Genomic DNA, 26,929 nt, shown 5'->3' with positions numbered 1-26,929 from the left:
CCAAAAATATACACAAATATGACTTCCTGTGTCAATCTTATAACACCTTACAGTCAGTCTCAAACTTACAACGACTGAACTGCAGATCTTAACACTAAAGCAGCGAGAGCGTTTATAAAATATGAGAATCTGTGAGGCTGCTGTGGTTCGTTGTTTTACAGCATGTTATTACATTTATTTTACGAGGACTTGCAACTCGGAACTCTATAAAATACTTTACAAGCCTAGAGTATGACATACCTTATGACGAAATTTTGCAAGATTTTACACTGCTGGAATCGTTTGTTAAGCTATCAGTGGTGAGGGCTACCATTGCAATAAATGTATGTATTAGTATGACCTTGTTAAAAACTATAAGTATTGGTTTAAAACATGCTCAGTGCAGAATATCACTACATCTAAATTAAGATTAAAAATATGTATTATCTTATTTTTGAGAGTACAAATCAAACACGCCGTTATCAGCGGACTGGTTTACTCTCTGTTTTAGTAAATATGATCACGTGATTCATGTAACCAATCACTGGAGATGAAGGCAACAAAAATACTATGATTGTTCAGAGGCAAGGTTTCGGAAACAGAGTAACGGTTTATATGCGTTCGAAGGGATCCAAAAATGTCGGGTAGTTCAGCTCTCAGTAGCTATTATGTGGACTCTATTATGGGGCACGACACGGAGGATGTGTACGGAGCGCGTTATGTCCAGGGCTCACACACAGTGAGGCCGTCAGGTGTGGCGGAAAATGCGGACTTCTCCTCGTGCAGCTTCGCTTCAAAGTCAGCCGTGTTCCCTGCGTCCTGGACCTCGGTTCACCAACCATCTCCTGCTGCTGTGTCCGGACTTTACCATCCGTACGTCCACCAGACCCATGTTTCGGACAACAGATACGTGCGCTCCTGGATAGAGTGCGCTCCAGTCTCAAGCCATATCTCTCTATCGGGGCTCCACTCCAGCAGTCGGCACAGCGGCACAAAGACTCAAAGTTTACCCTCGAAAAGGACTGAGAGCGCTGCTTTTGAAACAGAAACCGTTCCCGAGTTCAGCTGCAGGGCTGTGTCCGAGAGCGTAGACCAAGCGACTGAAGAAACGGCTGCAAATGATATCTCGAGTCTCGATGAACCTAAAGACGAAAAACAACAACAACTTGACCCAAGTAAGTAAAATGAATTGCCTCTTGATTTACAACCTTCCAACTGTCCTAAACTGGAGGTTTTACAAACCTATAAATGTGTCCGGGCTCTTACCACGGGCCGAAATATTGCCTTCGTCTGTAGGCTATGTAGTGAGAATGTGAGAATGCTATAGGCTGTATATATATATATATATATATATATATATATATATATATATACATATATATATATATATATATATATATATATATATATATATATATATATATATATATATAATTCTCCATATATATATTATGGATACATATTAACGTTTAGCTCCCTTTGATATTGCCTAAAGAAGTGCTCTAATCAATTGTGGACGTAAAGCTTATTTACGTGTTTTATTTTTATTTATTTATTTTCAGGCAACCCTGCAGCAAACTGGATCCATGCAAGATCAACAAGAAAGAAACGTTGCCCGTACACAAAATATCAGACTCTAGAATTAGAGAAGGAGTTCCTGTATAACATGTATTTAACGAGGGATCGTCGTTATGAAGTTGCACGAATCCTGAATTTAACAGAACGGCAGATTAAAATCTGGTTTCAGAACAGAAGAATGAAAATGAAGAAGATGAGCCGAGAGAGAAGCAGCAAAGATCCTTAGTGAACAGTGTGCTTCAACTTAATATCTTATAATGCGAATTACTTGAAATGAATGGTTATTCCACAATAAATTATACAATAGCTTGGCTTAAAACACCTAAAATCTGTTTCTTTCCTAGCAACATGGTGGAGTAGTTCAGGATCTGAGAATTCAGTGTTCTATATTTCAAAGTAAAATTCAGCGTCAGATGTTACTTATACTTATCCCTATTCATAAAAATCCTACCACTAAAATGTCTGATAGGCAATTAGGATATGGTTCGTGGTCTGTTCAGTTCCTAATGTGCTGAGCTGTAATTCTGTCCATAATGCATGCAAAACCTGCTCTTCGCCTTCATGCATCCACATGTGATCATTTACTGTGCCGTTTATTTCTGTCCGTAAATTGGACATTATGTACAATCTCATATTTCTAATCTATCCTTTCAGAACTAGTGTATTTCAAGTCGAAGCTCTTGCTGGTGTGATAGATGCATCAATACGGTCTAAAAAAGAAAAAATATATATTTTCTTTTTTTTTTTCACAGTGAAGCTTGCCTTCAGTGTTTTATAATGAATTTTGGTGTAGATAAGCTTTGTTAAATACTCTACACGTGCAAATACTGTGAAATTGTTTGTCTCTCTCTTTTAAGCCATGTTTACAAATAAACTGCATATGTACAGACATGTCTAATAAATATGTACAGACCTTTTAAATAACAGACATGCATTTTATAAATGGTGCTTCCACCTGCGACTAGGATAATTCTGTTTCATGCTGAACAAAAATTACAGATTAATTGTTAGGCAATATATATATATATATATATATATATATATATATATATATATATATATATATATATATATATATATATATATATATATATATATATATATATATATATATATAGGTGTTAGGTGTTGCAAAGAGCCCCAATTTATTGTCAAACCTGTACCAAGAATTGCTTTAGAGCAGGGAGAAATTGGGTCCAATAAAGCCATAGAAAGAGCTAGACGTCTGGTCTAAATGAGTTTATGGTATAGGACTGTAATTGCTCTTCTCTTTGAAACTAACCTCACTGGTTCTTTGTGTCTGTTACTTGCACACAAAAACGTAGACACTTCCACGGGGCGCCTGGTCTATTGATGGTGAGACTAAAGCAACATCGACCCCCCAGTACACTGAAAGTCACGTTTATTCACGAAATGCATCTCTACTCTACAAACCTGACAATCGTTTGGGGTGTTGCTATTACAAAAAAATGCAACAGGAATGTTTTCATCTTAGAAAAAAAGGTCGACATAACAGCCAATTAAATACTTATGCGAGCTGAGTAAATGTAAATTGTCAGCGTCTAAACTAATATCATCCATGCATTCGTTGCATCACCTATTCATTTCTTCTGAAAAAGAAATGTGTGCATCCAGCAATGTCAAAGAATGCGAGATTAAACAGGTGTGCACATTATTGCCACTAGAGGGCATATATGTTCTGTGAAAATAAAGGGCCGTCCGTGGCTGTACACACTCACTTACAGGAGATAATCAGATATCAAAACAGGGTACTGGAAAATAGGTTAAATTCGAATTTGCTTTCAGAAAGTTAATATTTCTGGACAAACATATGAGTTCAGGTCTCCCATGGTTAACGTGCACACGTAGTTGCAGGGGCTGTTTTGAATTATAATATGGGTTGAGAAAAGACAAGAACAAAATAATTTGGCCAGTGAGCATGGTTATCTCAGTATAAGGAGCACTGTGTGGGTTAGTTATGGCCAAACAGATAAATGTATTTTGAGCGTTGTGGATAGAATGGATTATATTATTATGATATGGAGGTTCCGGGCTCTCTATGAAATGTGGATTTGCTTATTATATTAATAATGACCCATAAAAATGAGGCTAAGACGTTTATAAGGTAGACTACTAAGTGAGGTTGCTACAGTTTATTTCACTTTACTTTACATAATGTTTCTATCCTTTCGACTAACAGCGCAATATAAACGGAATCATCAGGAGAACAGTCATTTATGAACTGTAAAAATGAAGGCTTCACTCAAAACAGCATACAGCAAGATGTATAAATGTAACAAAGCAGTTTGTTCTATTTGTTTTAAGCAATAATGCACAATGAAAAACCAAATCAACTAAAAACTAAATCTAGTTTTAAATATTTATAAATTTGTTGTTACATCTGAAATGTTACACTTTTTCTAAATATGCCTAATGCTGGTAATACAATGTTTCAGCAAAACAACAGTTTCTAATAACTATTATTCTTATTATTATTAGTAGTAGTAGTAGTAGTAGTAGCAGTAATAGTAAATTAATACATGCAAATGTAATGAAAGCAGTAGGCCTACACATCGATAAAGCATAGCATTTCGCTGACTCCAAACATAGATGGAAGAGAGCAAAACACACACTTAATATAAATTTCCTTTGCCTCCTCTCCCTCCCTGTCTGTCATGTGATCTATAACTAAAAGCAACCCTGTTCTGAGGCATGCTGTAGCTCCCTGACTGCAGAATTTGGCTGTGGGCCTGTTCACCAAATAACATCAGCTCTCTAAATCATATCTGATCCCACTGGCATTTGTAAAGATCTGACATCACCAATGAGTTCTCACTTTGTCGACCCTTCACATAACACACTGGACGAGGTATTTTTTCTCCTGCGGATCAACATTTCCACAAATGCTGAACGGAAGGCATGTGATGGAGTATTGCGACGGCCAGCTCTGATGCAGTTGGGAAATCTGCGACACAGAGCGCCAGTTATCAGTCGAATCCCGGTGGAATTACGTGTCACTGTGACCGCTCTAAATTTTACGCACACGATAACTTTCAAAGACAGGGGGTCTGTACGACGCTGCCAGAGACCCGGTCCCTGCACCACCGAGCCTGTAAATCGTCCCTGGCTCGGAACCAGCGGGCCTAAATCAGCGCGCGCCTCCGTCTCAGATGTTCCCTTGGATGAGACTTCAAGGTTGTCGGCCGTACAATCTGTTTTCAGATTACCGTAGCTATAGCTTCCCTTTGATTATAAAGGAGTTCCCTTTCAAGACCCCCCACCCCACCACCATCACCTCTACATACATTCCCACTGTTATTCGGCACTAACCTGAATTCAATTATATATTTCTGTAAGATATATGTCTGTCCTTAGAAAATATGATTTTTTTAAAAAAAAATTGGTTTTGTTTCATTTATTTATTTAAGTTTTAATTTGGAATATTCAGAAGCACTCATGTACTCAAACATTTTTTTTTTTTTTTACAAGTGATGTACGCAATAAATGACCCCGCGTAAAAAAAGGAATAAAGAAAAACAAAAAAGAAAGAAAAACCTGCAGCTTAAATAATAACTCATTTAGGCCATAGTAAAAACTCAGTGTTATTTGATTTTACATGAGCAAAATAGACACGAATAATAATAAATAAATAAATAAATAGCCTATATATTATTTTCATAAGCCTATATATTATTCGTGTTTGAATAAATAAAATTGCGATTTTTGTATGCAAAACCATGATGTTAATCTGGCGTCTACAGCTCTTCTGACATCTCCAGCCTCAGAACTTTCAGAAGTCCTTCTGAAACACAAGCAGAAATTAATAATAATAAAAGGAGTATTCAAACAGATACACAAACAGAAACATGGACAAATGTGTTTACATTTTAATCGCCGACAAATTGTTATTTCCTCATATTCTCTCACTTCTAAATTTCTAATAGATGTATGAATGAATCGATGCTCCGTTGATCAAAACACATTATCAGAGCCATATTCAGAACTGTGTTTTTCTTTTGCCTTTAATACAATATATAATTTAATGATCAAGTATTTTATCAATTATTATTCAGTTGTAAAGCGCTTTGGATGGCCATGTGGTCTGTTGAAAGCGCTATATAAATGCAGTCCATTTCCCATTTAAAAAAAAAAAAAAAAAAAAAAAAAAAAACATTTCATACACTTGCTACAAAATTCCTCCCTAATTCATAGCATAGTATCTAATATTAGTCATTGGAGCATTGAGGTAGATTTAAGTAGACCTAGTTATTAAAAAAAATAAAAAATATTGATCGTCGGTGCTTACTTTGCTAGGCTAATATGTTTTTATAGCTAAAATAATGTACATTTCTAGGTAGGCCTAAATTAAACTCAAACTAATTTAATTATTGTATATATTTTATTCTTACAAAACAACACAAATTAACGATATTTTAGCGTCTTTACAATTTCTCTCTCTGCACATCTCTCTCACTCTCTCTCTCTCTTTATCTCTCTCTCTCTCTCTCACACACACACACACACACACACACACACAAACACACTCTCTCTAGGCAGATGTATGTGACTGTATTTTCTTTGCTGAGGAAGTGCAGCTGGCTCAGCCATTATGCACAAAAAAACGAGAGGCTTTGCGGCAGCCCAGATTCCTTTTTGTTAGAGACAATTTACAGCTTTGTAATAGATCTTTTTATGAGCCTATTTCGTCTGCCATTGGATGCCACTGGTCATGTGCAAGACGCAAACGTCTTCATGACCCCTTTTCCTGATTTCCCAAGCGATTTTTCCACTACATTCTGTGACTAAAGGCTTCGAATCAAAAATACAAAATGTGCTCATATATTTAAATATGTTTGTTTTTTTCTCCTGCTATCTGTCTAAGAGATCGAGAAGACGAATTCAAGGCTTTGGTAACGTGCATTACCGATTACGTATGTATGTTGTCAGATGCTTCGGGTGTTACAAGGGTTGCATTTCTAATCAGAATACATTAGGCTTCTGGACGACTGATGTGAAACAAGCTTCATAATATTCACCAGCAGCACGGGAGGCAAAACATGGATTACAGGGCTTTGTTTGGTAAGTTTACATTTCATTAAATTGAACATGCTGGACAATATATGCTATCGTAATAGCAGTCAGGAGCTACAGGACCAGCTGGTTTTTGGTTTGCGAAAATATTTTCAGATTGTGACAGCAGCATAGGCAGGCTGATCAAATCAAACCAGCAGGGTATTCACTGTTTTGGTAGTTAAAAGATACATTAAATAGTGCATTTTGAGTCGAGACAATGCATCCTTTTGGATTCTACTAAAACCTATAAGGGTGTTCATTTAAAACGGCTTATCATATTTCAGAGTAATGTGCTTTTTTAATGTTGGCCTAACTTTACTCGCTCTTAATGGTACCTATTTGAATGAAATGTTTGATTTGACTCACAGCTTTGAATATAAAGAACATCAACCTTTCTGAATACATTTTTCATTCACAACTGATGTCAGTATTATAACAGTTGTCGTGGTAGGACTGTCATCGTTCAAATAAAAAAGAAGCAAATCTTCAAAAATTGTAAAATTAAAAATACAAATTTATTTAAATTTCCAAATGATAACTGTTCGTCAGTTACTTTTATGACCGATTCAAACCTTTCTTGTATTTTATTTTAATGTTTAAAGCAATTAAATAATAATTAAATTATATATATATATATATATGTATATATATATGTATATATATATGTATATATATATATATATATATATATATATATATATATATATATATATATATATATATATATATTTATATACATACATACATACATACATACATACACACATACATACATACATACATACATACATGCGTGTATGTGTGTAAACAATTATCCACACCAGTTACTCATTTATATTCAGACGTTATTCTTCTGTCTAGCTTTGATCAGTGCATGAAAATACCGAATTACAGCGTTTATCAATAAGGAGGAAAAACAGAGATTTTGAAAGTCTGTAGAACTGTGGAGGTGCAGTTGTTGTGTGTTTTAATGTATGCCTCCCTTAATGGTGAGAATGGCGCAGTTTTTAGGGAAGGGAGACCGGGTCTGCGGAACAAAGACAGTATTTCACAGTCAGCTGACAGGCCGCTGCAGAGGTATTTACAACCTCACTGCAATGCGGCAGAAGAAGCGAGAGCAGCCTCCAAACCAATACCCAGTCACACAAACATTCAATAAATTACTTTAGAACGCGTTTCATCGCAGTTTTTTTTTTTTTTAAACTGCAATACAAACTTGAAATACCAGTTAAGAGTTTATTTTAATATTAAACCAGAATTATTTCTAGAATTATCCTGCAACACTTTAAAATGACTTTCCCCGGTTGATAATCATGCAATGTGCATTTTAGTTAATTTATCTTTTATAAGCACATCATTAAAAGTGTTGCCTTTTCAAAAATCTGATATTTATCAGATATATTAAATATTAAAAATAAAATAAAATAAAGTGCATTATGTAGGCTATACCTTGGCCTGTATTTGGTATTGACACATCACTCTAAAAAATGCTGGGGTATGGACTAACCCAACCAATGGGTCAAATTTTTAACCCAATAGTTGGGTTAGTTCAAATTTGACCCAAAGTTGAGTTGAAATAATTATTTTGGAGTGAATGATCTGATATTTTCATAGTATAGCCTATATGTAAAATAGTTATGTAAGCACTTCTTGTAGTTTCTGTATGAGCCGCTATGCAAGTTAATAATAAAAATAACGAGGACAGTTTGGCACGTACAGGCAGTGTGTGCTTTGGTCGGCAGGCGGCGCTGTTGTCTAACACTCTGGGACTTGTTTGCCCGCTATCTGCATCTTTGTCCTCGAGGTCATTTCCTGTAACTGTGATTGGTTGTCGCAGTCTTGTGACACAACAGTCACACAGTTCTCTTACTAACTGATAAAAAATGCTAATACTTAGAATAAAACAATACTTTCAGGGTCTGTGTACGTTTTTATAATCTGTGACATGTTTGAATTATCTACTGACTAATCAGTTAACTTTATATGAATCTGGTGGAATATAAAAAGGGACACTCAGAGATGACAAAATGTATCTCACCAGTAAAGCTTACTGCTATATTAAAACGCAGTGTACAGAAACTTTCCCAATGGCCATTTTACATAAATCAACAACTCGCCATGGCGCTAATTTTGAGTTCGTTCATTCATTCATTCATTTTCATTCATTCATTCATTCATTCATTCATTCATTCATTCATTCATTCATTCATTTATTTATTTATTTATTTATTTATTTATTTATTTATTTATGTCTACTTTCTCTCACCGGGGATGTATTTCGAGTGTTTTTAATGTATTTTACACTATTTTTTTTACACTATTTTACACTGCCTTTACACTACCTTTAGTTTACAGTCAGAAAATAATAATAATAATAATAATAATAATAATAATAATAATAATAATAATAATAATAATAATAATAATCCCATTAGTTCACTCTTCAGATTTCAAAAACACCTCATTTATCCTAGAGTGAACTGTGGCCAAATAACATACAGACTTGAGCAACGCATTGGTTAAGAAATACTACACCGAATTATATACTACTTGGATAAGAACTACTGTATAAATATTTGCCAAAATATATAGCGTGCATTTGTCTGCTATAGGATAAAATAAATAATCTCTGGTTTTCGACAATGTAGTTTTTTTTTTCTTCTTTTCTTTTCTTTGAGTGCAGGGAATGCAAATTGAACCCCGTGTCTTTATTTCCTCCTGAGATCAGAGTAATCGCCATTATTGAATAAGTGCAACTTTCAGGATTATTTATGGCACCCGCGCGCTGTCATGAATGGCTGTGGGGAAGCACGTGATACCATTAAACTTTGTTTTATGGCCTGGGAGTTGACAAGCCAAAATATAATTCACATTGTATATCAGAAAGGTCGTTCAGACGGTTTAGGAAAGATCCCAGTATCGCTGCAGAGGAAAGAGGCTCCTCGCTTATTTTGATCATGGATATACAAATGTATCGATACTCTTTACATGAGACTCCTGCTTCTGGAGGTAAGCGTGTCCTCAGTGCGTCACTGAACTTGTGCGTGCTTGAATTGTGCCATAATGTTTACTGTGGTTTCATATAGTCAGCCTCGAAACCAGCGCTGATTTGTTTCTGAGTACTCCTCTTGTGTTGCTGTGCACACTTTTGAGTGGTTGGATAACTATGGAGAAAAAAAAGGTTGTAATCTAGGTGACGTAAATGTTATGCAGTAGGCTAGTCCGGTTTTGGTGCAGTTTGTGGCGCCACGTAATGAAAGATTGCTTCCTTCGCTTTTCACAGTTTAGTTCGTATATATGAAATCTATTATTATCTTTGTTGTTGTTATTAGTAGTATTATATAGGCTATGTCAAAATGGACATTTTTGATACAACGAAGCGCAAAAAAAATACTTTTACTTTCTCATTATTAATATTATTTTTTAATAATTGTTTTGCGTGATTTCAAGTGTCAAATAAACATATCTTGCAAGTTTTCTTTTGGTTACCACATATTTATAAATACGACGAAAGTATTTTAATGCTTTTGCATTTAACCTGCAGATTATTGTTACTCATTCACACCTGTTGTGTAGCGCGCTTCGTCTGAAATTAGTGCAGTCTACCGTTTATTTTTAGAAATAAATTTGTACAAACGAAAACATCAGTTAGTCGATACACAATCATTCTAGGTATAATACTGAACTTTGTAATAAGCAGGTTTTCTGGGGTTTATTGACCAGCTCTCTAGCGCCCCCAAGCAAAAGAAACGCTTATTCTGGCCTTGAACCATACTTTGTACTACTAATTATTATCCATTTAAAAGTGGCTGTTTAGATTTATCAGAAGGAAAAAAAAGACAAAATACAAAAGAACAAAATTAATGTTCATTAAAGCCTGAATTAAATTGTCTGAATTAAAAGCAGCAAAAATATATCAAATTCTACGTACGTTATAAAGGAAAACAAATTGTTATTGTTTTATCCAGTCATACTATTTCTGTTAAATAATTTGAAAGTTAAATTAAATCTAAAGTCAAACCTCAATCATTTAAATATATCTCTACAATAAAAGACAAGGCAAATCACAATCCAGATATTTTGCTGTAAACGTTTGAAGAAAATCAGATATTTCATTCTTTAATAGCAAAACCGTTGGTAATTCTCTTTCAAGTTAAAATTATATATATATAAAGTATTAAATCATACATTTTTGAGAAATAAAAATAACCCTTTCAATCGACTGTTCTGCATAAAAACGTTTAATTTACGGAGTGGTGGTGAAATAATAAAAACGGTTCATATCACAGAAACCCATATGTGCATGTAAATTATTAACTAAAAAAATAAAATAAAAATAAATGCAAAAGCAGATATTTTAATTTAAAATCAGAGGTCATGACAATTGGTGACCGTCTCATTGTTTTCTTCATCTGTAACTCGGCTTTGACCCAGCTGAGCAAGTCACAAAGCAAGGTGAAACACGGGTCACGCTGGATAAAAAGAAAGAAAGAATTAAATACGGGCATTTTATGCCTGGCTATGCTTTGTAAATACCAAAACATACAAAATGAATGAACTAATCATTTTAAAAATGTAATTTCAATAATGAATGGCCTTGATAATTTCGAAAGTATTGTTAGCTCATTTATATCGTGTGCCTTTCTTTGTTCCAAAAAGCTACAATCACTTACTGAAACACAACACAGTTCAGATACAGCTTGTCAAATTAAACACGCTATGTATTTGAACGGAACTATATAAGGTTTGTGTTTTATATGTCATATGTGTGTGTGTGTGTGTGTGTGTTGATGTTTTATTTATTTATTTATTAAGAAAAGAATGGCAAACCCCTATATAGAAAAATAAATTGAACATCACCGTTAACCAAATTTAGATGTCATGAAAAAAATCGATAGGCCTTAATATTGTTTAAATGTTGAGGGTTCTTGATCCTAACTTTTGAATATATCCATGGTTTTGGAGTATTGCTCTGGTGACCGGGAGCTAAGGGCCAGAGGAGCTGCTTATCAGAGGAAGGTCGTGTATTATCCCTGAACTTTTCTGCTTTTCCGCTCCCGCTGTCGCCTTGCAAAAATAATGAAACTTTGTGATGTGTGTTGTAAATGATTCGGCTTGACCTCCGACCTTTAGCCTTCCTTTATATGCTTCTTCATGTATCCAAACAGCACACGGATTTAAGGCAACCTGATCAAATGATAGCATCTCAGAGTGAGCAGAATTTAGCACCAATTCTTCAATCCTGTACCTGGGTGGATATAATATGTTGTGTTGTATATCGAATGAAAGATTTTTATTAATGAGATTAATCACATTTTATCAAACAAATTGAAATTGAGCTGCGGGCCTCTATTTAAATATGTTTTCCCCCTTTAAAAATATGTATTATCTAACTTGATTCTAATCTTGGAAATGAATTATGCTTAATGAAAAACTTGAATCTTTGAGTCAAAACGTTTATGATAACGGATTAATTGTATATTACAATTTTTTATTTTTATTTTTCGATGGTGTTTTGTCAGTTGGGCGAATCCATGTCGTCGTCTATATATACCCTGTAGAACCGAATTTGTGTGGAAAACAATGAGAGTCACAGATTCGATTCTAGGGGAGTATATGGTCGACGCAAGAACTTCGAATAAAACCACTTGCGTACAATGGAGAATATGAAATGATACGCATATAATTACTTAATTGCATAATATGATTATATGATTCTGTTACTTGAACTGTCACGAAATGCTTTGATCAACTGTGTTGTGTATTGCTGTTTTCACTAAAATAAGTCAACATATTTATTAACCTTTTATATAGAGTTCAACTCTCAATGCATGGCTAAAACAGGACAGAGAGCAATAATTCATATTAAATCTATTAATATATATGAATGTTGTATAGATGGAAACCAAGTATGCACATCCACTGCTCCCTTGTCTTACCTTATGAACTCCCAAGTGGCTCTTCTGTTGTATGTGGGGTTTGATTATTGATTGGCACGGCGCATTGATGGCGAAGCAGGGCGCTCTATACAGAGAGCTGAAAGGATGAGAAGCGCTGGAACGATGAGACTCCAGTAACTTCTGCGTGACCTCTACATGACAAAGACGGTCTCCATCAATTGTCTGCTGGCTTTATGTGACTCTTTTGGTGCCTTGGGCCGTTTTTTATCTTTTGTCTTGTTTTGTTTGTACCAGTTAAAATTCCTGGATTGGGTTTGATTTAGCTTGGTTGAATATTAATTGACATATTTGGGCCACACATTTGTGATGCACATACATGTTTTATGATATCACGAAATGTGTAGTTAGCAGGGATCCTCCCATGTGATGATGGGCATTGCCAACTGGGTCTCAATACACAAAACACACTTTATTTCATTTATTTATTTTTTACACAGACCGGGTATTTAATCAATTCAGTTTTATATGATATCGTTACTGTCCTAATTGAGAGATAATGTGAAGTTTGTGAAATCAGCTACTAGGTGTGCACAGCTTCTTCTCGGTTGATGGAGTCCCTCCGCCTGGATTGGCCGAGCTGGTCACGTGGTAGCCTAACTTTATTCAGTTGACAGCAAGTAGGAGGGCTTTATGGAGGGAGGAAAAAAAGACAACTCGAGAAAAATTAGTATTTCCTACCTTCAGAAATTAATGGCCATGAGTTCGTACATGGTGAACTCCAAGTATGTGGATCCCAAATTTCCTCCTTGTGAGGAATATTCTCAGAACAGCTATATACCTGAACAGAGCCCAGGCTACTACAGTCCGTCGCGGGACACTGGTTTCCAGCATCCCGGGATCTATTCACGGTCAAACTACTCTGAGCAGCCTTACAGCTGTAACACTGTCCAGGGCTCGTCGGTGCAGCCTCGGGGTCATGTGCAGGATCCAGCCGGCCACCCGAGCCCTTACCCCGCACAGACAGAGCAGTGTCCTGCGGTCCAGATATCCGGACCGAGGACTTGTGGACCACAACAAAACACAAAGAGCCAGAACGGGATACCAGCCAAGCAGCCTGCTGTAGTTTATCCATGGATGAAGAAAGTGCACGTTACTACGGGTAAGATTCACTCTCTTTGCTATCTGCTTGTAGGCCAGACCTATTCTGCTGTTTTGTTCTCAGTTAAAACCATGCAGTGAAATATTTATGGGTTCCTCTGAAGGGGCCGCCAATTACACCAGCCATAAATTTTTATTGCTTAGGAAATAGGCCGCTAGCTCTGTTGGACACCACTGTAGAACTGAGAGTCCACTTGGCCCATAGCATTGAACTGAATAATTTAGCAGTGATAAACTCTGAGATAAATTCACAGAAACTGAAATTATACCAGTACAGGATATCTGTTGGATCAAATTTAAGCAAGTGGGTAAGTTCAAACGTAAGGAAGCGAATGGTTCTTTAATTTTAATAGTTGGTTTCATATATAAACAATTTATTTTTATTTTTACATAACTGTGTTTTTGTCTCTCTCAGTGAACCCGGATTACACGGGACCGGAACTCAAACGTTCTCGGACAGCCTACACAAGACAGCAAGCTCTCGAACTAGAAAAGGAGTTTCATTTTAACAGATATCTAACAAGACGGCGTCGCATTGAGATCGCGCATACCCTATGTCTTTCTGAGCGACAGATCAAAATCTGGTTTCAGAACAGAAGAATGAAATGGAAAAAGGATCACAAACTCCCTAACACGAAAGGAAGATCGGCGTCAGCTGGAAATCAGCATGCACAACACGCTCAGAAGGACAACCAGACAGAGCTCACAACTTTATAAGTGGATATCTCTCCCTCCCTCCAGATGTACAGATGAACTGTATGTAATAGACAATGCTTCTTTGACATTGCATGGTAGCAAATCCTGACATGTTGGGTACAAGTGCCAAAAACTGATATCCAGGAGCACACACCATGACTAAATGCAGCATAAAAGCTGCAATAGGTTAAAAACTCAAATTTCAATATTTCCGATATTGTAATTCTTTGTAACTAAAGGCAAAAAGAGTATGAGGCGTCGAATAATGGTTCAAGTGCCACTACGAGGTGCAGTAAAACGTTAGAAAGCTCACGCTATTCCACACAAACTTCCCACATTTGTTTCAGAGCATGGTTCGTTTTAGTGGTAGGCTACTATTCACACTTTTTTTTTTTTTTTTTAATCTGTGTACATCTACAGTTATTTTTATTTTATTTTATTTTATGTATTTTTTTACGCGTTTTACGCCTGTGGCGAGTCAATTTATCTTAACTTAAAAATTAAAGAGAACTTCAGTAATGTCCAGCATATAGTAAATTACGAATGTCTATTTTTTTTTTTTTTTTTTTTTTTTTTTTTTTTACTTAAGTCGACTGGGTGCAAGTAACAAAACAAAATAAAATTTGTTAATAATAAGGGGGAAAAAATTGCCTGGGAAATTATTTATTTTCTAGACTGAAAAGCTATAGAAGTTTCCTTCTGAACCTCGTTTATTGTGCGCGCCTCATTAATGGTTTACTAGATTTTAAAAATTGCCTATTTAATCGAGAAAAATGTCTCCTTTTGACACGAATATTCCATGCCTTATACTCCACTATAAATCTCGCCCGTCATCTTTGTTAACAATCTAGCTACAATTGCAGAACCAGTATTTCTTTCTTCCATATGTTACCTGAAATTCTTGAAAAGCAGCTTTTTATTTTGCATTTTTTATACACGTTTATCCCTCAAGATGTTTGAACCTTCTATTTATTAAAATGTAATGTTAAAAGCTTTATGTTCTACGTGAACGTAATTATCCGTTCAATAATGATCAAATTCAGTTTTGAGTTTTTGAGTTCTTAAATATAAATATGTATATATTTCTGTATATTGTACATATTTTTTACAGGCATATTTTGCAGTTATTAAATAAATATTATGCAGAGAGGTTTCACTCAAACTGCGTCATATTGTGTTGAATATATAAACTATTAGAAAAAGAAAACACGTTTTATCAAGCACTTTCATGCACATTATGTTATTTTTGAAAAGCGATTGGTGTTGATTTTGAAATGGTTTTCCAACAGTGATTAAACTTAGACGCTCTGCTATCATTGTGGTGCCTTTGTCTCCTGGAACAAAAACTCGAGGCGTACATGCATTGCGAAGGAGTCTTCACAGAGAAGCCTTCACGTTGAGAGCATGAAAAGGTATTTTTACAGAAGTTCAACAAAAGCCTCGCGGGCAGGTTCATCCAGAGGACAGATTCTGTTGTATTTGACGCTTCTAGAGCCGCGAGCACTGACCTCTACACTCCTGACCTGATGGACCTTCAGCCGGTTCTCTCAGACGCGTTTTGCACACAGATGCTCCAATAATGTGTGCTGGTGGAGAAGAAGTGCCGTTTTTTTTGTTTGTTTTTTTTTTAAGAAAAAAAAATAATATTTGCTTGCTTACACAGTGATTATTTGCTACGTCATTCAACTTTTATGAATTTGCACTTTATCAGTGTCTGCCCGAGTCCTGCAGTTTAAAATCACGGTTACGCTGTACGTAAATAAACCACCCATGTGTTTTTCTTCATCAAGCAAAATATAATGTCAATGTCAAAGCATGATATCCGTGTATTATATATATATATATATATATATATATATATATATATATATATATATATATATACTTATAAAAAGTATTACGAGCCCTCAAAGAGTATATGCGCAATCATTATTAAGGTTACGACTAAATAGCAATTTTATTTAAATATTAAACTAAATTTTCTACATTTATCAAAACAGGTTTTCAGGTTCTCAGTGTGCCAAAAATCGTTGTCCATCAGCACTGAAAATGTTTGTGCTTGGTGTATGTGTGTGTACCTACTGAACCATTTTTGGGGGGGGAAATGTACCCAGAAGTGAAGTTAACAAGACAAATTCTCTCAAAACCCCCTTTTGTAGGCGTCCTCATTTGTAAAAACAGCAAGCTTATTCATATAGTAGAGCTTTTTTAAAACTCTACAAATGCTCAACATTTTCTGTTGGGTTTAGGTTAAAGTTTTTATAACTAGCTGTAAATTAAAACAATAGATGTCTATGCCATGTCCATAAGAACACTTTTGTGTGAGAGACAATGTGCTACTAATACTACTACTACTAATACGAATTTTAACAGCTTTCTTTGTGATGTGTGTAAATATACTGTGTGTGTGTGTGATTTAATGTTACCAATGCATTTGCAATGTAAAGACTTTTTCTGTCAATAAAAGCCACTTGAATCAGAGAGAGAGAGAGAGAGAGAGAAGAGAGAGAGAGAGAGAGAGAGAGAGAGAGATTATAAGAACTGCAATACACACCTCCAGGGAGAACCATGTGTAAAGTTTATTTCAAGCGAAACATCTACAAACATCTACCTTACAAACATGCATGTGGAGTAGTTCTCTGATACCGTTTTTCATCAGTTACATTACTGAGAATTAGATTTATATATTGCATATGCATGGTCAATTGTATACCGTTGTTGTCATACAGAGATCTTGAATGTATGCGTCTATTCCAAATCTCTATTTTTGTTCAATAAGCCTTGTGCATAGTGAAAATCTCCATCTCTTTGCCTCCAGTAAGGCATTCTGAGTATTGCCCTGGATGTCTGAACGCAATAAATGAGAGCCATACGCAGTCCCATTTGTAATGACACTGCACCGATATACCGCCGCTCTCACAATGCTTCTCAAACGGCCATTTTTGATTTCCAGCTGTTCATTGAAAATGTCTTCGCCCGTCGAGACAACCCGTTAAGATAAATCAAACTGCGCTGTCGACATCCCAAGATAGAATTCGTTATATGGTTCCGGTCTAGCCTATATCTTTTTTTTTTTTTTGTTTGACCACGTGATTGTCTAAATAATTAATGCAGCACGTCCCCTAGAAACACGGCGTCGTCATTAATCGCGAGGACTCTATCAGACTTGAAAACTGAAGAGATCCAAGAAAATATTATCCAAACGGTCCTGTATCTCACCCCACCGCAACCTGGACACTCATACAGCTTTTCAGCCAATGGAGCATCGGTAGGTAAACATTTAAGATTAATATTTGCACTGAGACAGCGGATAAACATATCTGTCAGGATTTTGATGAATAGCGTCCTTTGATTCGGTCTTCGTGGACAGACTGAAACAACTTCAGGCTCATTGTGATTTTTTTGCTTAAATAGCTTCAGCATGAAGCTTTCCCAATCTATACCTTTATCAATAAAAAAAATTAAACTGTTAAGTAATACTACTTTTTTTAAGTATTAAAGGCAAACTTTACGGTAATTATTTTCTCATGCAATATTATGTTTTATTGATGCATTTGTGTATGAAAGATGTGAAGTCCAGTTCGATGTGTTTATTGCTTAGCCTCCAGGACTCTAACGAAGGCCTCTTTGTGATTTATAATCCGTCAAGAGATGCTGTTCTTTCCCGATTAGTGGCGACTATTTGTGGAGACGTATGTTTCTGGTTAGATAAAAAGAACACAGGCTAAAATTCACTGTAGAGTTCTGGCTGGAAAATCATCACATGGTTATTGATGCAAGTATTGCCTGAATAACTGGATGTAAGATCATTTACAACAATTGTGGAAGCACTAACAAAACAGCATAAGAAACCAAAAAACAACAACAACAACAACAAAAAAAAAAAAACAACAACAATGGTATCGATTCAAAAACAATACATTTCATTGATGTCAAAAGCTCCGGAATACCCACTCGTTTAGTAATGGAGGGTTATGATCGTGGATCCATCCATAAAGTGTCTCGAACTGTTGGAAAGGGTTGACGGTGATCTGCATCGTTGTAAATCATGCTCAGTAATTCCTGAAAGGGTGAGAGGCTGTTGGGGGCCGGGCGTGGACTGTAAATCTTTCACTTTTATTAGCCCGTGAACATATGCTGCAAGGGGAGAAGACTCGCATCCTCTCCTCAGGACAAGCCTGCGCTCGGCCGCGTTCCCAACCGTTTCATCTCCATCTTACCAGCACAACCATAGAGCAAGCATTCTGATCCAGATTGCATATAACGTTATCATCTTGCATTTAACCTCTCGAATTGTCTTTTGGCTAAAACGTTAATGGTAACATAATTTTAATTCAGAATAATTGTAACTCATAGGATATATTTTAATGCACAAACTAGTAAAAAACTAGTGACACTGAAAGTACCCACTTTTACATTTCATGCTCACATATGGATTCATACACACTCTTGTTTTTTGAGAAGAACGATATAAAATTTGGGATGATTTTGATGAATCTGTTTGGTTGAAGAGGTCATACATTGCTGTCAATGCCTAAACCATAATAGTCAAACAATATTTCAGTGGTTTCTTGCATCTTATAATAAATGGATTGATGTTCAAAACAGTGAGAAAAAGCAATAACTATATATCGGATAATCTTAAATAAAACTAAAATATCCACAATTTTGTTGCTTTCGATCATGCTCTGTTTCGCAGGCCTATATTAAACTGCGTTAAATTAAAAAATACTACTAATAAAAAAAGATGAAATTAAAAAAAAGTAAAAAAAAAAAAAACAAACAAGTACAAACATTTTGTTAGACATTTGGGTGTGAAGTAAATCAAATAAAATATTTCACAGATTATGTTAATATTTGTCTTTCAAATAAAGACCGCATAGTGCTAACAATAATATGTTTTTTGTGCTTCATTTGAACGTTTTTATTATTATTACGCCTGGGTTTCAAAGCCATAATAAATAGCCATGTAGCTTTTGTCCTAATGATAAACTCTGATACAGTGGGAGAAAGGAGCGAGTTCTGGTGCAAAATTACTGTACAATGATGCGAGGCTGGAGGGAATGTTAGTGCTCTTGCTTTCTAAATGTATTTGTGAGGTGAGGCTGGTTGGAGTCTCAATCAGGACAATCTGCGATCCGGATCACGTGAACAAATATGCTTGTATTTTAAGGGAGCGCCTTTATTTGTCATGATAAGGTTTCTGAAATAGTAATGTCGACTCATTCGGCGAGCTTGCATCTGTAAAACGTTCACTTCTTTTTCAAATGGGAAGTTGATTGCAAGTGGTATTTCGTTTTGGAATAAGAAGAACTTCTTGGCTTTTTATTGGTAGCTGAGTGAGTGGGTCCCATTCTTTCGGGAATACTGTCTGCATTGGTATATGGAAATGCCTGGGAAAGCGCGAGATCAGTTTTAAGACAGTACTGTCTATAGACAAAGGGTGAAGGATATATCCGAGCAGCCAAACTGAGAGATATTGAGACTAAGAAGCACGGCTATAATAAACTGACATCACAGGTAAGCAATTGCATAGCAAAACGTAACCTTTAAGCGTGGGTTTACATTAGGCCTGTGTGAAAAAAAATGATTTATTCCATTCAAAGCTGATCTTTATTAATGTCGTCGCCTTCCAACTAACCAAGTACGATTTGAAGAAAAAAAACTGAGACTAGTTTACAGATTTGCGCAACCTTGACTATTTTACATGGATTAGACTGTAAAGTGATTCATTCATATAATTTTTGAGTTTATTTGAGCTTTTTTATTTTATATATTCTGGTAGCTTTAGAGTTAGAGTCTAGGTAGAGTTTGCGATGCAGAGTATAAAACATCTGTTCCATACATTGTGAGATCGTTAATCACTTTAATTTGTGTTATAGTCAAAGCGATGTTAGACATGACATATGTGGGCTAGCGTATGCTATTCTTTTAAACATACACGTTTCCATAAACTCAAATCATTTCAGTCTCTCTGATCTCGATTGTCCAAATTGTTGGGATTGAAGCACTAAAAAAAACATCAAAAGAATTCAAATTATGAAACCATATTTCGTGTGCAATAAAATAGTCAATTTAATAAGAATAAATTCAGATATGAAGTATTTTATTATTTATGTATTTTGCACAAGAAGCAAGAGCATACTATGTCATGCCAATCTAGATGTTTGAAATCTTAGATTAGACCTTATATGATTTATGAACTATTCCCGTAAAGATTTTTATGATTATTTTTTACAGTTGATATCTTAAACCCGTTTTGCATTTGAGCTCTGTTTACTGGATTATATATATATATATATATATATATATATATATATATATATATATATATATATATATATATATATATATATATATATATATATATATATATTTAAATAATAAAAAGAACATGTTTTTGGTCATGCATTTTTTTTTTTATAATTTATACATATTCCTACATATTTTACAAAACATTTAGTTCTGCAATTAAGTTTTCCTGCATTGTGCAGTATCTGGTAAATAAATCGAGGCTCAAACCCAAACGCATTTGTCTTCGATTTTGAGACGAATATGCGGTATTTGTACACATTATTTCCAACATAGAAAGTGATAGCCATACAAAAACTTAATTTTCCTAAAAAAAAAAGACCGACTTAAGCATGCAAATCAGAAACAGATATATATGTATATATATCCAGAGTCCATTATTCTTTACAGCCCATTGTTCTATTATGAGTAGCCTACCAAACTTACCGTGGGAGTGCGTGGGCGAAAACACTGTTGCCTAATAAAGGCAGACCATGTTCGGCTGAACTGGTCGCTACATTTATCCCATTAAGACTTTGAACATGACACACACGTTTAAAATACAAGCTACGTACATGGTAGTTTTGCCAAGGTTGCGGTCCGTCAGCAAACAATAATAATAAAAGCCTAATGATATAACCACTATTATTAATCCCATAGGTTTTTTTTTTTCAAATGTGTTGTCCTCGTCTGATGTTTTCGAAAGGTTTTCAGAGTGGAACTGAACAGGTCATCTGTCTGGAAGGATGAGGATTCAAATCTCGTCTTCAGGCTCTCTTGGTTTTAAAATCACCGGTGAAAAAGTTGTGTGGTGTGGATTGCATTGTGACTTGAGTCCCTTCCGTCCCTTGTTCATTAATCAGTGAGTTATTGGAGAGGAAGCCAAAGGTCACCCAAAAGGCTTATGAGTGCTAAATATTTTGGCCAGCATCTCTTTGTGTAAAATCGCTTATGTCAGTTTCCCCCCCTCTTTCAGATACTGCTCCTAAAACCAGTCCACTCTTCTAGGGTCGAGATAATTCGTTCATTAAAAAATCGGCCATCATGTAAAAATGTTAAAATTTTTGGTTCTTAGAACTGTTAACGCTGATGGGCAGTGAATGCACATCCAGAATGTGAATTCCGTCATTTTGCAATCGAAAACGTTGACCATGTACTCACAGAATCCTAAATAAAACAAGATGCTGGAAGAAAATCCGATCAACAACTGAGGTCAAATAAAGAAATATCTATGTTTTATTCTTCAGGTCGTCGCCGTCTAAATTATGAAGACCGCTTGAGGAGAAACAGAGGAGAGAAAAACACAGACTGCGGTAAGAGATGCTTGAAATATTTTAGTTTGCACTGAAATTGAACAAGAGCAGCTTTATGGCGCGCTATTGTCCTGTGACTCGTACTTCATAGCTTACAACACAGCCCATAATAACTTACAGGCCAGGAAAATGAATACATGTTTTTTGTATAAATACAAAATTATTTTGATCCTCCGATCTTATACAAATAAATAAATAAACATGAACAATTATTTACTTGCTTTTGCCAATGAAGTACACGACACAATGTGTACAAAAAATAAACATTTACACTTAAGGCAAAATATAACATGCAGAAGCATTATGTCGTAGGCATATGTAATAAATCAAACAAATAAACATGCAAAAACAGAAATAAATATTCCCATCCGCACTTTCTTCTTAATTTAGAGTATATCCTTTTCTAAAATCCAAAGCTATCCGCGCTTGTGGGAAAAGGTGTGTTCCATTGCATGTAGTTAAAGAAGGTTCAAGACAAAGTGTGTGAATTAGTGCAGTAGCCGGATTTATACTGGCGGGCTGCAGGCTCTGGCTTCAGCGGGACATTCTTGCCCCCATCCATCCTCCTACGCTTAGAGTTTTACCCCTCTGACGGTACCAAGTCTTGAGGAGTGCCTTTCTTCTCACCCTCTGTGAAGCATTTACGCCTGTAGTATGGCCAGTCATAAATTTTGTCGAGCTTTACAATGACAGGTGCATTCATTGATATGTATCGTGCAGAGCTTCAGGCCGTCTAATAACTACTGTATTGAGCACGAGCTACAGTCACTTGGGTGAAAGCTATCTTTAGAATAAGACTAGGAAGAAGACGACAACAATAGTAAAAAAAAAGAAAGAAAGAAGTATTGCACATTGGGATCTCAGTTTGACTTTACTACCAACAATCGCTATCTTATTCGCATAGGCTACTTGGGTGATCCACCTTCGGCCTTTGGTGGGAAACAAGCCTTACTCCAAACCCACCATGCCATTATGATACAGATCAAATGGGAACTGGGAATTTAGGAGTCAAGTGAATCCTTGGATTACAGAGTGTTCAAAAGGCTACCGAATACACTAATAAAGATTATACAGTATTTATATGTATGAGGTGCGACATTAGAAAGGACAAAATAGACAAGAGGTGTTTGGTGAATTCGTCTCTATAATTTATACCTCGTATTTTTATTTATTTTCATGAAAAAATATGCATTTTCATACAATGCTTCAAACAAATGCAAGAAAAAGCAGCGTGGAGCGTTAGTAGCCTATATTAAACTTCACTTGATGTATTTCATTAATGTGAACCGATCCAACTTTGAACTGACGCCGAATCTTCATGTAATCTCATACATAAAAGATGAACAATTCCAGGTTATAGACAAACAACGGATGATCTAGCTTTTTAGTTGTTAGAACAAGGAGATTTATACACGTTCATATAGACACACACATTTAGTATATATATATAATATATGTGTGTGTGTGTGTGTGGTTCGTATGTGTACGTTATATTAGCTATATATTTCACTCAATAATTTCATATGGATTTTTTTGGGTACTGCTTGAATGACATACAAAAAAATCTTGTAGGCCTACTGAGCAAAGAGTCGGAAAAGAATGGCATATTGTTTGAAGAGAAACGCTGATTCTCCTTCTGCTGCCCTGTAGTCTCACTCAATAGGGTTTACTAAAGTTAAACTTTAACCGCCTTGATGCATTCAGGCCTTAAGTTCTGAAAGTGAAAAGCTGAAGGGGGTTGGCTGAGAAGAAAACGGCTAAGAGAAAGCCTTAATATAGGTGAAAGATGGCTGTTCACAACATAGGATCTGTTACTGTTTAGATATGGTAAATTGGAAAAAAATATAATAATAATAAAAAAAAAAACATTATAAATATTGGTGAAAACTTTTACAAGTTGCCCGTATCCCATCCTGATTTGGAAAGAGTCAGGAGACTTCTATATATACTAAAACAAGATGACAAAAAAAACTAATGTTGAATGGTTCAATAAGGGAGCAACATTCAACGAATACAATTAGTTTTCACTACATAACTTTGTCTTGCCATCTTTAGCATGAAATGCATTAAAAAACAACAACAGGTAAAATAACAGTAATGAAATCCAGAGAGCTGAGAGAAGAAAGGGCATAAGGTTGACACCAGAAACTATAGAGCTAGGATATATTTATTTACATCATATATTTAAATATTGAAAATGCCATGGGCTGTTTTCATTTGCAGTGGGATATGTTTAGATAGAGAATATATAGTTCTGTAAATGAGTGTCACAGAACATGTTTAATCCTAAAATATTTGCTACAACTGATTCATTTTCTTTCTTAACAGGTCAAAGGACAGCAAATCTGTGGGAGGCTCCAATCACGTGATTGACAAGTCCATGCAATCGGACAGGGGTTCGCAGACTCTCTTAGTTTGAACCTTCGCAATGCAGAAAGCCACGTATTATGAAAATGCTGGACTTTTCGGAGGATATTCATACACCAAATCTGACTCCTATACATACGGTCCTACACACCAGGGTTTCTCATCCTCCAGCATAGAGAACAACTATTCAAATCCAAGCTGTCCTATTCAAACTACATCAGTCCGGCCACCAGCACATAAAAATGGAGACATCAGTGGCAGCTGTATGCGACCGAGTGCCAGCCAGGGCAACAGCCAACCAGAGAGTATCAGTGAGCAGCAGCAGGCCGCTCCTTTAGCAGCCAGCTCACCCAGCCCTAACAGCAGCTCCACACAAAAAAAGAAATCTCCCAGCACCACTGGCTCCAGTACTGCCACCCCAGTCATAGCCAAGCAAATCTTCCCTTGGATGAAAGAATCCCGCCAAAACGCAAAGCAGAAAAGCTCCAACTGCCCAGCTGCAGGTATGGGCTGTGTGTGTGTATGTGTGTTTAAGTGTGTGGGGCAGGATAGAATGGCTTTCTCTTAAGACCTCGAGAAATACGATTGCGACCTAGTTTGGTTTGTTTACAGTAGTCCGTCTCTCTTTGGCCTTTAAGTGATGTAATAGGCTGTATAACAATTAATCCACTGCTCTGCTCTCTGTGTTCAGGAGAAACCTGCGACGACAAGAGTCCACCCGGCCCTGCCTCGAAACGAGTGCGCACTGCCTACACCAGCGCCCAGCTGGTTGAACTGGAGAAGGAGTTTCATTTTAATCGCTACCTGTGTCGGCCCAGAAGAGTGGAGATGGCTAATCTGCTCAACCTCACCGAGCGCCAAATAAAGATCTGGTTTCAGAACAGGAGGATGAAGTACAAAAAAGATCAGAAATCTAAAGGCATAATGCACTCTCCCTTAGGACACTCTCCGGACAGAAGCCCGCCGTTAAGTGGCTCGAATCACATTGGATATTCTGGTCAGCTTCCAAACGTAAACGGCCTAAGCTACGACGCGCCATCTCCTCCGTCCTTCGCCAAACCGCAACAGAACATGTACGGCTTGGCAGCCTACACGGCGCCACTGGGCGGCTGCCTACCGCAACAGAAAAGATACCCGGGAGCAGAGTACGAGCACCACAGCATGCAGGGGAACGGGGGCTTTGCGAATGCCAATTTACAAAGTAGCCCTGTTTACGTCGGGGGAAACTTCGTTGATTCAATGCCAGCGTCGGGCCCAATGTTCAACCTCGGTCATCTTCCCCATCCCTCATCCGCTAGTGTGGACTACAGCTGTGCGGCTCAGATCCCGGGTAACCACCACCACGGACCGTGTGACCCCCACCCCACATACACAGACCTCAGCTCTCACCACGCGTCTCAGGGAAGGCTGCAGGATGCACCCAAACTCACGCATCTGTAAGGATCCCATCAGTGTGCTTAAGCGAAACCTCGCGTTTTTATTACCTCACTAGTTAAACTAATTTATAAAATTACACTCCGAGAGAAACATAACGTATTATCCTGTATTATTATGATTGATATTACTATTACTGCTATGATTGTAATTATTTTTAATAATAGCTGTGGTCCATTTCTCATGACTGTGGAAGATACACATGGTTGTTTGTTGTCAGTTGTTTAGTTCTCAGAAGGACTGTATTGGCAAAATGAAGGCAATTTCCATAAAGTACTGTTACTTGAAGGTAAGTTCTGTAGACTTGACAGTATAGGCATCCGTCTTTTTAGAGATGGGATTTGTAGAAAAAAAAAAGAAAAGAAAAAAAATAGCCTTGCGTCTTTGTTAAGCTGTCAGTTCCTCATGGGTTCTTCATATGTTATCCATTATACCATTATTTATTATTTTCCTCCAAGACGGTACGACAAACATTTATCTTGACTGAGTATTATATTTATTATTTATCGTTTTTAATGCACATTATTTATATTCTCATGTATATTATTTATATGACAATTGTAGAATTTATTTTGCAGAAGCAGAAGCCGTTGACATTTCGTTGAACTGGTGCAAACAAGGTGATAATGTAGGACTGGTGTATTTATTTCTTCTTTCAGTAATAAAATGTTATTAAATGAAGAATTAACAAGAATCTCGAAATTGTAATTTTTTATTATTACACGTAGTAATTGGAAATTTGGCAATCTCCGACTGTGGTTAAAATCATGTTGCTTAAAAACACCAGCATCTATAATGACTCATCGTCACGTTCATTATAAATGTTATTTTGTAAGTTGCACTCTCCATGCATAAAATGATGAAATGGTTACTATACGGAAATGTTATATTTTATTGTGTTAAACGTTTTGTAAATAAAGTGCAAGATAAACAAATGATGTTGCAAATGCTACATCGATATTAATGTATTTTCATTTACATATTTAGGATAATTTAAATTTTAAAATGTTCATATTGTGTGTGGATATGAATGGATTTCAAACTTGGATTTGGCCAATTCATAAGGCGGAGACGCCATTTTGGAAACATAAGGATAGTAAACAAAGGAGACACCTTCTCTCTCACCCCCATCCAGATGCG

At 36.2% G+C, this 26,929-nt stretch overlaps 3 protein-coding genes across 3 annotated transcripts; all 3 read left to right on the top strand.

Annotated features, from left to right (window-relative positions):
- Positions 1-191: 191 nt before the first annotated feature.
- Positions 192-2,503, top strand: LOC128019581 (homeobox protein Hox-D9a-like). Its single transcript, XM_052605649.1, has 2 exons — positions 192-1,154; positions 1,542-2,503. The coding sequence occupies exons 1-2, from the start codon at positions 617-619 to the stop codon at positions 1,781-1,783; spliced, it is 780 nt and encodes a 259-aa protein (XP_052461609.1). The 5' UTR covers positions 192-616; the 3' UTR covers positions 1,784-2,503.
- Positions 2,504-6,307: 3,804 nt separating this feature from the next.
- On the top strand, positions 6,308-26,719 carry LOC128019578 (homeobox protein Hox-D3a-like). The gene is made up of 4 exons (XM_052605645.1): positions 6,308-6,636; positions 21,923-21,988; positions 24,317-24,858; positions 25,047-26,719. Exons 3-4 carry the CDS (start codon positions 24,417-24,419, stop codon positions 25,793-25,795), a joined length of 1,191 nt encoding a protein of 396 aa, XP_052461605.1. The 5' UTR covers positions 6,308-6,636; positions 21,923-21,988; positions 24,317-24,416; the 3' UTR covers positions 25,796-26,719.
- Positions 12,265-16,203, top strand: LOC128019582 (homeobox protein Hox-D4a-like). The gene is made up of 2 exons (XM_052605650.1): positions 12,265-13,689; positions 14,104-16,203. The coding sequence occupies exons 1-2, from the start codon at positions 13,221-13,223 to the stop codon at positions 14,403-14,405; spliced, it is 771 nt and encodes a 256-aa protein (XP_052461610.1). The 5' UTR covers positions 12,265-13,220; the 3' UTR covers positions 14,406-16,203.
- Positions 26,720-26,929: the final 210 nt, after the last annotated feature.

Source organism: Carassius gibelio, chromosome A9, assembly GCF_023724105.1.
Source record: "Carassius gibelio isolate Cgi1373 ecotype wild population from Czech Republic chromosome A9, carGib1.2-hapl.c, whole genome shotgun sequence".
NCBI classification, from domain to species: domain Eukaryota; kingdom Metazoa; phylum Chordata; class Actinopteri; order Cypriniformes; family Cyprinidae; genus Carassius; species Carassius gibelio.
Note: the sequence above shows the minus strand (reverse complement) of the source record. Positions and strands in the feature narration are given on the sequence as shown.

Bases quoted from the DNA above. Each gene is read 5' to 3' on its own strand.
- LOC128019582 (XM_052605650.1), top strand. From the start codon at position 13,221: ATGGAGGGAGGAAAAAAAGACAACTCGAGAAAAATTAGTATTTCCTAC. The intron at 13,690-14,103 runs GTAAGATTCACT...TGTCTCTCTCAG, and splicing joins GAAAGTGCACGTTACTACGG to TGAACCCGGATTACACGGGA.
- LOC128019581 (XM_052605649.1), top strand. From the start codon at position 617: ATGTCGGGTAGTTCAGCTCTCAGTAGCTATTATGTGGACTCTATTATG. The intron at 1,155-1,541 runs GTAAGTAAAATG...ATTTATTTTCAG, and splicing joins ACAACAACAACTTGACCCAA to GCAACCCTGCAGCAAACTGG.
- LOC128019578 (XM_052605645.1), top strand. From the start codon at position 24,417: ATGCAGAAAGCCACGTATTATGAAAATGCTGGACTTTTCGGAGGATAT. The intron at 24,859-25,046 runs GTATGGGCTGTG...CTCTGTGTTCAG, and splicing joins CTCCAACTGCCCAGCTGCAG to GAGAAACCTGCGACGACAAG.